The following is a 13,401-nucleotide window of genomic DNA, read 5'->3' on the forward strand; positions in this document are numbered from 1 at the left end:
GAGTAACTGTTGCTGCACAGAACTACTTTAGCCTAACGGTTTGTCGTGCAAACAGCTATCAGAAATGCGTCCAGACGTTGATGGCTAATTCAGCGTGTAGCACGTACTCCTGCGTCGTGTCCCGTGACTGCGTGTCGGCGATGGCAACCGTAGGTTTCTCATGCCTAAACACACGGAATGTTGTTTTTTAAGGAGAAGGTACACAGTGTATACACCCGCGCCGGCTCTCCTACGTGTAGTAGTACTCAGTCACCTCAGCGTAGTAGCTGTCTAACGAGCACGTGACGGCATGGACGTTCGGATGTGTGTATGTTGGGCTGGTGTGCAACCAGGTATCGTAAACCTGCCCGTGCAATTGGCTACGTTCATGAATTCCCTACGTTTTCTATTGTCAGGGTGATACCGAAGAGGCACTAACCTAACACCGGGGTATCTACGTAACGCTAGTGTATGTGTTCGATCATATTTCACATACCGTAAATAGGGCACCACGTATTAAGTTAAATGTCAATTATGAATGCGCAAATGTACCGGCTCGTAGTCTTGGCCACTCTTGTGTATAGTTAATTGCAATGCATTTTGATTGATACAATTTGGTTAAACTTTGTGAAATTGTTAAGGAGTTCTAAAAATAATATACCTAAACAGTATAGTAAATGTTCATGTATATGTTGTGTAGATGTATAGATGATTGTGATGCAGTCCTCCGCATGAAAAAATGTCCATACCTAGTATATAAATTTTTCGATATTTGTAATATGATGGCTGGGCTACTTCATAATTAGTTATGAAATAGGATAACTGAAATTGCAATGATTAAAGTTGTTTAGGAATAGAGCTTGGTGCTAACAGGCCTAATAATAAGAGGCTCACCTCGCTATAATAATGACTAGTATAGTATCCGATGCCCGTATCGTTAATGAATCCACCTGAGAGATTTCAATTGTAAAGAGTGTGTAAGACAAGAACTTGAGTCATATAGTTCTCATATGTTAAATAACGACGACAAATCAAATGTAAGTATACATCGAGTGGAATTTTTGTGAGTAAATTTAGACGGCGCCCGCCTGTTCGCATTTCCGATGAAATTGCGTGCGTGGATAAAGCTTTCCATGTGCGGTGAGATGCTGTGTGTCTCCATTGGTGGCGCGCAGGTGCAGGTTGGTTGAAGTCGGACTTGGAGCGCGCCAGCAGAGCGGGGGGCGCGACCGAAGCGTAGTACCCGATTGCGCTCGGGTAATGCGGCTAACCACTGTTGTTTATCGTTGTGTTCCGAACACGCAGGTGTCGGGCGTAAACAGTGCAGAATATGGAATCTGACTGGAGCGGGCTGAGGAGCCGGCGCTGGGCGCACCGGCGGTGAAGTGTGAAGTAGCAGTACTTCTCTCTGCAACCGAGCCGGCCGTGCCGTCTGCGATGCAGGTCACGCCACGGAAGCACCTACATAGTTCATTGTTTCAGCGCCTCCCCGCGAGAGCGCCACGATCACCCCACGCATCCGCCCACTCACGTTTGCGACGAGAGCGAGCCCACGCCCTGGCATTAAACTAATGACGTAGGAGGCGTGAGGGCGGTCCCCCCTACCCCGCGCTGTACGTCTTCAGGTCGCGCGGAGGTCGTCCATGTTTGCGCTCGTGAATGCAGGACCTACGTCGTACGCACTTTTTACTACCGTAGCCCACTACCCCAACCCCGGACCTTTTCTCTGCTTGGGAATACTATCTGGCAGATCAGCCGCCGAGCGCTAGCGCACCTAGCTGCGGCCGCGCAAGACTGCGTTGAGGCCCGTTGGTAGCATGTCCCCGGCCTACAACTGCCCGAAAATGGATGGGTGCAAGGGGACAATGATCGAAGTGCTCTTGTCGAACGGACGGAGCGTGGCCTTGTTGCCAGCCGATGCGCTTAGAGCCGACGCCGCCTAGGCTTGCATTGCTTGCCTCCCATCTCGCAGGTGAACACAAGAGGGCATTGTTGCCTCTGGTGCTTACGTCTATAGCTGCCGTGTACTGAAACCTAAGAATGCTTGGAGGCCGATATCCCCCGACCACCGTCATTCGGGGGCGTCACGGTAATATAGTATGCTGGGGCACTGAGAGAGAGCGCACACTAACATTAGGGCACGTGTCATATCCGGGAGTCCATGTCTGCTGATGCTGGATTCCATTTATACCGATTCGCTTAATAACAATGCAGGCTTTTAAACATACATGTACATATAGGAAGTTTCAGATTTTCAACTTGTTTTTCCATTCCAATTAAACTGGCATGATTTCCCATGGGAGGCTGTCCTTGATTTTTTTTTCCCGGACCACTTATCCGAGAATCGTTTTTTTGTACCCGGCATGCCGGCAATTTTGGATGAGAAGCGAAATGGCAAGTTCGTAATTTACACATGTGTGAGTCCATATACTAATACGGAGTTGTCCTCCATAGGAGACATTTAAAGAGTTTGCGGGAGAATTTCTGTACAGATAACATGGTTTTTACTGCATACATAACAGTTACCTGTGTGAGCATATCTTGTTGCACACACATGTGTTAATGAGCATTAGGTGTTGTTTTGGTATCGGCAGATTTGAAATTAAGAATCTGGTGACGTGTCGGCATCGTTTGGGCAAATGGTCAATATTTCCATTACGACGTTTTTCTATCGTTCAGAGAAATTCGGTAGGTGATATCTTTTTGGAATCGATATTTTTCTACCAGCAACAACTGCAATTTTTCACCTCAGCACTTTTCACTAAACTTCACCTTGTCGCCCAACGGCAAAAACGCTCATGGATTTTCACTGCTAGCTCCACTCCACTCCATGAGCTTCACTCATAATGGTACACCCACACCTTTAAATCAATCGGCGTAAAAATCCCGAGTGGCGCGGTAATTCTCGTTTGAATGTTGAGGAGGGGTAAAACTGTGCTACCACCGATCGCCACTTCACCGATATCAGATGCTGTACCGTAGCGATGTGTTCCCCGCTATAGAATCATCATGTGTAGCTGTCAGAATCGAGGGCGATTTGCCATAACGTTCGTAATGCGAGGGCTGAGATAGTCGGAGGTAAGTATGCGTGCGCGCAACTGCGCTAGCGTGTAGATGCAGGCGGTTCTCTTCGCTTTTCGCTTCCGCTGCAACTATTCATGAAGCCTCGGGCTCGGTACGTCGGACGAGAGCCATCTGGCGAAGGCTGTCGGAGGAGAAAATTGCAGACCAACACCCTGCGACTCGGACAGTCGCGCTGAAGTTTTCGTATGAGTTTCGTTTCTATCGCCCGGTGGGGCGGGCCGGCGCACCGGGTCGTTGCGACCGAGTCGAGTCAATTAATAATCGTCGTCATGTCTATGGGTCGATCGAGTCGTGGACAAGTATATTAAACCGAGGAAGGGGACTGGGCTTGTAGTGTCGATGCAGTGGTGTTATATTGTACGAAACCGCCATCTTTGTGCGGTTGTGGTGAGAGACTGGCCTATCATCGGAACTAGCTTTTGCTCGGTTACACGTCCCTCATGCTCGGCGCAGGTGTACCTTAGGCGGTACATCGGTAGGAGTATGCTACATGTAACGGTTAGCCGATAGGCGTATGCGGTAGGTGTAGTGTGTATCGGTTTCTGTACGGGGGCCGTGCGACCAGCGTCGCCTTGTCATGACGTTGTCGTGTCGTCTTGGCGCAAGATCATTGAGTTGGAGCAGAGCTGAGAGTTGTCGGCAAAAGCGAAACCTGAAGCTCTCCGACAGTCAGCGAGGAGGGAAGGTATAGCAAAATAAGCGCGGCTTCTTCCGCGATTTTCCTGGCAGTTTTCCCCACCAAATAACGAAGCGCATTTTCTTGCATTTTCTCTTGCGATTATTGCACTCACAATCTTCCGACGACGCACGCGACTGAGTGTTATTTTCGCGGACTCATAGCAAACAGTAGAGCGTATTCGCCACGCTCGCCGCCCCCCGCTGTATAGAACTGTGTAAAAACCCAGCGATGATAATTACGACGAAGGCTGTCCTGCAGCATTCTCATAGTCTTCCTCGAGTTCTTAGCGCTCTCGCGGGTCCGGATCAGCGGCAGTCGTCGCGCGACTACGCGAGCGAGGAGTGTTGTCCGTCGCAGGAGTGACACGGCTGTACTGACGGTGACCGTGCGTTTGTTTACAGCCTGCACAGAGAGAGACAGCTACGGCGCAGACACAGGATCCCGCGGACCTGACAGCCGGCCAAAGATGTAAGTATCCCGGCGGCGGCTTAGCTAAATAAGAATATAGCCTATACCACGCCTTAGCTATACGAACTATACGGCCTATCACGCTAGCTATAGGAACATAATAAAGAGTCCGCGGCCTGCGGTATCACGGCTAGCTATAGAAGCTTATAGCGCTATCTAACGCTAGCAGTAAATTGCAATGACAGAGGCAGGATGGGAGGAGAGATCTGTGAAAATGGTCACTTAGCGTGTGGGCCTAATGGATAATTGTTGATCAATGTAATAAATTTAGGTTGGGAAATAGCTGACTGTATGATGGCAAATTGGGTGATAAAATCGCTCGAGTAAAAACTGATGCGCCGTCTATGAAATGCAACGTTCCTGATCATCTATGAAATGTTAATTTCGATGAGCACAATATACTCCGTAAGGACGTGATTGGACAGCGCATGTTGTTACGTGTGTTACGTTGGATGGGAAGGTCATCTTAAAGTTAGGATGCTTGGGAGTTTGCATTCGTTTGGGCGTCGCGGCGGATCGGCGGCAGTCTGACGCGATCTCTCTAAAGAACGCTGTTCACTTGTCGCAGGCTGAGACGCGCGCGATGAGTTCGCGTGAGAGGACTGTGCAGAAACTCCAAAGATAGGAAGGTCGACAGAACTCGAAGGACGTTCTTGTGCTTTGCGCGTGGCGAGCGGTGCAGTCTCGTGGCCATTTTTTACGTGTGTTCGTGCAGGTAACGTTCTCACCAACCGCTGTTCTGACTGCGCCAGAGGCTTGGCTAGTGACGTGTCGGTAGAGCAAAGTTAGGAGGCGCGATGTGGTCTTCTCATGTCGCAGTAGTGTGTGGTTAAGTAAACCGCCAAACCCATAATTAGTCATCTCTACGCGGGTGAATTTGAACCAAACACGTTTGAATACGGCGAGTGATAATCTACCGAGATCTAGAGGCAAAACTGCTTAAAGCTGCTGGGAAGGTCATCTGAACTGTGAAACGCCTTCACGTATTCAGACATCTGTCGAGCGCTGTCTGCTATCACAAACACCACCTTTATCCCTCTCTCTCTCTCTCTCTATTTTTGGTGTTCTCAAGTGGTAAACAAAGATGGAATTCTCGCTGACTCTGCATTGAAAAATCCTACGTCCACTCAAAAGAAACTGGGTTATTGCGACATTGCAACAAAGACATCGGCCACGATGTATCTTTACCGGGGCCCGTTTGAGTCTGCTCTAGCTATGTTTCGTCTGGTAACACGTTTATACTCTTCGAGACCGTCAAATTTTTCCTATCCACGTGCGTTTTCGATGTTTTCTGCATTCTTGCTCGTCGTCATCGAACAGACCCTGGATGGACTGCTGATCACCACCGGCGAGGCATTCTACCGACGTCGTGAGTCACACCTGTGCGGCTCGTAAAACCTTCCTGTATTGGAACTGGTGCTGCGAGAGAGCGAGGAGAGAGAAAGAGAAGAGAGGAGAGAGCCCGTTCCGATCACACGTAAATTTGTTCTGTCAGGCGAAGGGATGTGTGTGTGCTGTGTACGTGTGTGTTGTGTGTGTGTGTGTGTGTACGTGCGGTGCGTGCGTGCCGTGCGTGTGTGTGTGTGTGTAGGGTGGGCGGTGGTTCGTAAGCTCGGCTCGTAGACGAAGGTGGGCTAGATATCTGACAGGCGGTTTACAGCGTAAATCCCAGACGTCTTGCACGGTCACGAACACCGTTTGAGCACAGGCCGATCTGTGTACAGTGGGTCTACCACCAGCAGCAGGCAGGTGTTTTGATACGGACAAAATGCATGTAGCTGCTGCTCGTGGCGCCTATCTGACCCGATAGTTTAGATAGATATCGTTAAGGTGTGGCCATATATATTGCGGGCATGGCATGCGATGCAGCTCAGGGGGAGCGTGCGTGTTTGCTTTGGAGGTGACGTATTCAGAAACCAGCGGAGTTTCTAGCGTGATTAGAAATCAGGTTTACCTTTGTTCGCATTTTGGTGAACAGCCCATGTGGTAATTTAGGCTAGGCTGAGTGTTCTGAATGTGGCAATCAAGATTGGATGAGATAGTTTTGGCTTGCCTATTGACATGCGTGTATTGTGGCTGTGATAATAACAGTTATTGTATCTGTGTGCTACGAGCTTACATTCAACCATAGTTAACCTAACTGCCTTCCATCCTATACCCCAGTAACCCTATAGAATTGATCTTATATTTCCAATTTATTTCTATCTCTCCCATCTGTTTCATTTCCAATTTTCTCACCGCCTTTTATTTCCACCATTGATTCTTATTTTTAATTTTGCCCGATAGTTTTAGAACCTAGTATTAAGCTATTTACCTTCTCCCACCCACACCTACGGCCTACCGCAGGCCCTACTTTCTCCCCTGCCAGTTCCTCAACGGTCTTGTGGGAAGTACACGCTGCACCCAGTCAAAATTATCGATGTGATCCTATCCTGTGATGTCGCCGCCCAACCTCCGACCACGTTTTGTACGACCAATTGTGATCCTTCCTGTGATGTCCCGCCCCACCTCCGACCACTGATGTGATCCTTCCTGTGATGTCCCGCCCCACCTCCGACCCCGGCGACTGATGTGGATATCCTTCCTGTGATGTCCGCGCCCCACTCCGACCACTTGATTGTGATCCTTCCTGTGATGTTCCGCGCCCGCACCGTACCGACCACTGATGTGAATGCCTTCCTGTGATGTCCGCCGCACCGGTCCGAGCCACTGATGTGATCTTTCCTGTGAGTCCCGCCCACCTCCGACCAACTGATTGATCCTTCCTGTGATGATCCCCCCAAACCGCCGACCACTGATGTGGATCTTTCCTGTGCATGTCGCCGCCGCCCCAGCCCTCCGACCACTGAGGTGACTTCCTGTGATGTCCGCGCCCACCTCCGACACTGATGTGATCCTTGCTGTGATGGTCGCCGCCACCCCGACCACTGATGTGATCTTTCTGTGATGTCCCGCCCGCAACCTCCGATCGCACGTGATGTGATCGTTCCGTGCTGTCCCGCCCCGGGAGCCCCTCGCGACCGGGGCACTGATGGATCGTTCCTACGTGATGTCGCCGCCCCAGCCGGTCGCGAGCCACGTGATGTGACTCTTCCTGTGATGTCGCCGCCCACTCCGACCACTTGGATCGTGATCTTTCGCTCGTGATGTCCCGCCCCCACCCTCCGACCGACTGCTGTGACTTCCCCCTGTGATGCTCGCCGCCCACGGCCACCTCCGACCAGCTGGGATGGTGATCCTTCCTGTGATGTCCCGCCCACAGGCACTTCAATTGCGCGCACACTGACACATAAATATATAGTTTATATATTTATTAATAAGTGGCCTCCATCTCGGCACTAATCGCCTTGTACTTCTCTCTCTCGGACAGTAACTCATCTGCGTACACACACACACCAGTCACATGCACACTTCAAACAACAACGAGCTGTTAATCGTAGACGCTAAAACACAGCATCCGGTAAACCGTTGCAATCGGAGGTGGGGCGGGACATCACAGGAAAGATCACATCGATAATTTGATGGTGGTGTACTTCCACAAGAACGTGAGGAACTGGCAGGGGAGAAAGTAGGGTGCGGTAGGCGTGTGTGGGTGGGAGAAGGTAAATAGCTTTAAATATAGGTTTAAAATATACGGGCAAAATTAAAAAAGAATCAATGTAAAAATAAAAGGGGTGAGAAAAATTGGAAATGAAACAGATAGGAGAGATAGGAAATAAATTGGAAATATAAGATCAATATAGGGTTATGGGGTAAGGTGGAAGGCAGGTTAGGTTACACTATGGTTGTGTAAGCTCTAGCACACAGATACAATAACTGTTATTATCAGGCCACAATACACGCAGTAGTAATAGGCAAGCAAAACTATCTCATCCAATCTTGATTGCCACATTCAGAACACTCGTAGCCTAAATTACACATGGGCTTTCACCACAAATGACAAAGGTAAACCTGATTTCTAATCACGCTAGAAACTCTCGCTGGTTTCTGAATACGTCACCTCCAAGCAAACACGCAACGCTCCGCCCCTGAGCTGCATCGCATGCCATGCGCAATAATATATGCACACCTTAACGATATCTTCTAACTATCGGTCATAGGCGCACGAGCAGCAGCTACATGCATTTTCCGTATCAAAACACCGCTGCTGCTGGTGGTAGACCCACTGACACAGATTGCCTGTGCAAACGTTGTTTCGTGACCGTGACAAGACGTCTGGGATTTACGCGTAACCGCCTGTAAGAATATCTAGCCCACCTTCGCGTACGAGCCGCAGCTTACGAACCACCGCCCACCCCTACACACACACACACACGCACGCACGCACGCACGCACGTACACACACACACACACGTACACACGTACACACACACACACATCCCTCCCTACAGACACACATTTACGCTGTGATCGGAACGGCTCTCTCTCTCTCTCTCTCTCTCTCGCTCTCTCGCAGCACACAGTCAATACAGGAAGTTTACGAGGCACATGTGTGACTCACGACTCGTGAATGCCCGCGGTGGTGACTCATCATCATCATCTGTTCGATGACACGAGCAAAGAATGCAGAAAACATGACAACGACACGTGGGAGGAAAAATTTGACGTCTCGAAGAGATAACGTGTTACAGACGAAAACATAGCTAAGAGAGACTCAAACGGCCCCCGTAAAGATAATCGTGGCCGATGTCTTTGTTGCAATGTCGCTAACCCAGTTTTTTTAGGGACGGTAGGATTTTTCAATGAAGAGAGAGAATTCCATCTTTGTTTACCACTTGAAAAACCACAAAAATAGAGAGAGAGAGAGAGAGGATAAAGGTGTTTTTGTAGCAGACAGCGCTCGGACAGATGTCTGAATACGTGAAGGCGTTCAGCAGTTCAGTGACCTTCCCAGCAGCTTAAGCAGGTTTTGCTCTAGATGGTAATATCACTCGCCGTATCACAACGTGTTTGGTTCAAATTCCACCGCTTAGAGATGACTAATTATGGTCTGGCGGCTTTTACTTAAACCACACACTACTGCGACATGATAAGACCCACATCGCGCTCCTAACTTTGCCTCTACCGACACTCACTAGCCAAGCTCGCGCGTCAGAACAGCGTTGGTAGAACGTTACCTGCACGAAACACACGTAAAAATGGCCACGAGATGCACCGTCGCCAGCGCAAAAGCACAAGAACGTACCTTCGAGTCTGTCGACCTCCTTCTGGAGTTTCTGCACAGTCCTCTCAGCGAACTCAGCGCGCGTCTCAGCCTGCGACAAGTGAACAGCGTTAGAGAGATCGGTCAGACTGCCGCGATCCGCCGCGACGCCCAAACGAATGAAACTCCCAAGCTCCCTAACCTCTAAGATTACTTCCCATCCACACGTAACCACGTAAAACATGCGCTGTCCAATCACGTCTTAGAGTAATTTTGCTCATCGAAATTAACATTTCATAGATATCGAGAAACGTTTCATAGACGACGCATCAGTTTTATCAGCGATTTTATCACCAATTTGCCATCATACAGGTCAGCTTTTCCCAACAAATTTATTACAATTGTCAACAATTATCATTAGGCACAGCTAATGACATTTCACAGATTTTCCCATCCGCTCTGTCATTGCCAATTTACTGGCTAGCGTGATAGGGCTATAGTTCTATAGCTAGCGCGATGATACTTACATCCTTGAGCCTGGCTGTCAGGTCGCGGATCTGTGTCTCGTAGCTGTCCTCTCTCTGTGCAGCCTGTAAACAAACGCACGTCACCGTCAGTACAGCCGTGTCACTCCTGCTACGGATCGCTCGCGTAGTCGCGCGAACGACTGCCGCTGATCCGCCGCGCAGCCGCGTAAGAACTCGAGGAAGACTATGAGAATGCTGACGGACAGCCTTCGTCGTAATTATCATCGTGTTTACCAAAGTTCTATACCAACGGGAGCGCGAGCGTGCGAATACGCTCTACTGTTTGCTATGAGCCGCAGAAAAATCAACTCAGTCGCGTTGGTCGTCGGAAGATTGTGAGGGAATAATCGCAAGAAAATTGCAAGAAAATCGCGCTTCGTTGTTTGTGGGGAACAACTGCAGGAAAATCGCGAGAAAAGCGCGCGTTATTTTGCTATACCTTCTCCTCGCTGACTTCGAGAGACTTCAGGTTGTTGCCGACAACTCTCAGCTCCTCCTCCAGCTCAATGATCTTGCTGCAAAGACGAACGACAACGCATGACAACGACGCGTGCACGTCCACGTACAAACCCGATACACAATACACTACGATACGCTATGGTACCGTACAGTACGATACACTACGATACGCTAAGGTACACTGCGCGACATAGAGGGATGTAACGAGCAAAGCTAGCCGATGACTAGCCAGTACTCTCGCCACAAAACCGCAAAGTGGCGTTCGTACAAATAACACCTGCCGTCGACACTACAGCCAGTCACTCCTCGTTTTAATATACTGCTCCACGCATGATCGCATAATGGAATTATTAATGAATCGACTCGTCGCAACACGATGCGCCGGCCGCAAACGAAACTCATCGAACTTCACGCGATCCGAGTCGAGGTGTTGGTCTGCAAGTTTTCCCTCCGACAGCTTCGCCAGATGGCTCTCGTCCGCGTACCGAGCCGAGGCTTCATGAATATTGCGCGGCGAAAGGAAGAGAACCGCTGCATACAATAGCGCAGGCGCGCACGCATACTTACCTCGCCTATCGCCCTCGATTACGAACGTTAGGCAAATCGCCTCCGATTCTACAGCTACACATTACTGATTCTATAGCTGTGGAACACATCGCTACAGGTACAGCATCTGATGATCGGTGAGTGGCGATGGTGGTACACAGTCTTACCCCTCCTCAACATTCAAAACGAGATTACCGCGCACTCGGGTTTTTACGCCGATGATTTAAAGGGTGGGTGTACCATTATGAGTGAAGCTCATGGAGTGGAGTGAGTAGCAGTGAAAAATCCATTGAGCGTTTGCCGTGGCGAAAGGTGAATTTAGTGAAAAGCTGCTGAGTGAAAATTGTGTGTAGAAAAATATCGATTCAAAAAGATATCACTACGATTTCTCTGAACATAAAAACGCGTAAAATGAAAATATTGACCATTGCCAACGAGCGACAGTCACAGATTTTAATTTCAAAATGCCGATACAAAAAAACACATGCTCATAACACATGTGTGTGCAACAATATGCTCACAACATAACTGTTATGTATGAGTAAAAACAATGTTATCTGTACAAATTCTCGCAAAACTTTTAAGTTTCCTATGAGGACAACTCCTATAGTATATGGACTCACACATGTAAATACGAACTTGCCTTTCGCTTCTCTCAAAATTGCCGCATGCCGCGTACAAAAAAACCGATCTCGGATAAGTGGTCCGGAAAAAAAAAATCATGGACAGCCTCCATGAAAAAAATCATGCCAGTTTAATTGGATGGAAAAACAAGTGAAAATGCTGAAACTTCTATATGTACATGTATGTTTATATAGAATTGTATTAACGAATCGTATAAATGGAATCAGCATCAGCAAATGACTCCCGGATATGACACTGAATGTTAGTGTGCGTATATAGTGCCCATGCTCTATATACGTGACGCCACGAATGACAGCGTGGTCGGGGGATATCGGCTCCAAGCATTCTTAGGTTTAGTACACGGAGCTATGACGTAAGCACCAGGGCACAATGCCCTCTTGTGTCACTGCGGATGGGAGGCAAGCAATGCTAGGACGGCGTGGTCGCCATGGCAACAGCGCCACGCTCCGTCCGTCCGACAAGAGCATCGATCATTGCTGCACCCATCATTTTCGGGCAGTTGTGGGGACATGCTACCAACGTGCCTCAACGCAGTGCGGCCGCAGCTAGGTGCCAGCTAGCGCTCGCTGTCGCTGCCAGTGTATTCCAAGCAGAGAAAAGTGGGGTTGGGGTAGGGTAGTAAAAAGTGCGTACGACGTAGGTCTGCATTCAAGAGCGCAAACATGGACGATCGCGCGCTGAAGAAGACAGCGGCGGTAGCGGGGTGACCGCCCTCACCGCCTCCTACGTCATTAGTTTAATGCCAGGGTGGGCTCGCTCTCGTCGCAAACGTGAGTGGGGATGCGTGGGTGATCGTGGGTTGGGGGGAGGGTGAAACGAACTATGTAAGGTGCGTGGCGGCTCGCATCGCAGACGGACGGCCGGCTCGGTTGCAGAGAGAAGTACTGCTACTCACACTTCACCGCCGGTGGCGCGCTCCTCAGCCCGCTCCAAGTCAGATTCCATATTCTGCACTTTACGCGACACCTGCGTGTTCGGAACACAACGATAAACAACAGTGGTTAGCCGCATTACGAGCGCGATCGGGTACTTACGCTTCGCCCGCCTCCGCACGCTCCTCTGCGCGCTCCAAGTCCGACTCAACCACCTGCACCTTGCGCGCCACCTAATGGAGACACACAGATCAGCACATGGAAGTTTATCCACGCACGCAGATTTCATCGGAAATGCAGAACTGGCCGGCGCCGTCTAAATTTACTCAAAAAATTCCTCGATTTACTTACATTTGATTTTCGTTCCGTTATTTAAACATGAGAACTATATTACTCAAGTTCTTTCTTAACATCTTTACAATGAGAATCTCTTGAGGCGTATTCATTAACCGATACGGCATCGATATATATAGTCATTATAACGAGTGAGCCTTATTATTAGGCCTGTTTAGCACCAAGTTATCCTAAACATTTAATCTATTCCAATTTCCACATTATCCTATTTCATAATAATCATGAAGTAGCCCAGCCATCATATTACAAATAAAAAAATATTATATACTAGGTTATTGCCATTATTTTCCATTCGAGACTCATCACAATCATCTATACATCTACACAACATATACATGAACATGTACCTATCCTATACATGTTTAGGTATATTATTTAGAACTCCTTACAATTTCACAAAGGTTTAACAAATTGTATAATCAAAATGCATGCATTAACTATACACAAATGCAAACTACAGTGTACATGCGATTCATAATGCAGTTAACTTAATTACGTGTGCTATTTTTACGGTATGGAAATATATACGACAAATACTAGTTACTAGATACGGTGTTAGGTTAGTGCTCTGGTATCACCTGAAATAGAAACGTTATATGAATTAGTGAACGTAGCCAATGCACGGCAGGTTTACGATACTGGTGC

At 48.6% G+C, this 13,401-nt stretch overlaps 1 protein-coding gene across 9 annotated transcripts in view; it reads right to left on the bottom strand.

Annotated features, from left to right (window-relative positions):
- The window catches only part of LOC106811416 (tropomyosin-like), a 31,820-nt gene that overhangs the window by 3,123 nt on the left and 15,296 nt on the right, over positions 1 to 13,401 (bottom strand). For 7 of the 9 annotated variants that reach the window (XM_014815008.1, XM_014815004.1, XM_014815007.1 and 4 more), the window contains 4 exons: positions 12,565 to 12,635; positions 10,320 to 10,395; positions 9,881 to 9,943; positions 9,396 to 9,465 (listed from right to left, as the gene is read on the bottom strand). In XM_014815008.1, coding sequence (XP_014670494.1) covers positions 9,396 to 9,465; positions 9,881 to 9,943; positions 10,320 to 10,395; positions 12,565 to 12,635 — 280 coding nt within the window. Of the gene's footprint in view, positions 1 to 9,395; positions 9,466 to 9,880; positions 9,944 to 10,319; positions 10,396 to 12,425; positions 12,497 to 12,564; positions 12,636 to 13,401 lie in introns of all 9 variants that reach the window. The other 2 variants (XM_014815009.1, XM_014815005.1) reach the window with 1 other exon arrangement.

The sequence above is a fragment of the Priapulus caudatus genome, unplaced genomic scaffold (genome assembly GCF_000485595.1).
Source record: "Priapulus caudatus unplaced genomic scaffold, Priapulus_caudatus-5.0.1 Scaffold536, whole genome shotgun sequence".
In the NCBI taxonomy this organism is placed as follows: domain Eukaryota; kingdom Metazoa; phylum Priapulida; class Priapulimorpha; order Priapulimorphida; family Priapulidae; genus Priapulus; species Priapulus caudatus.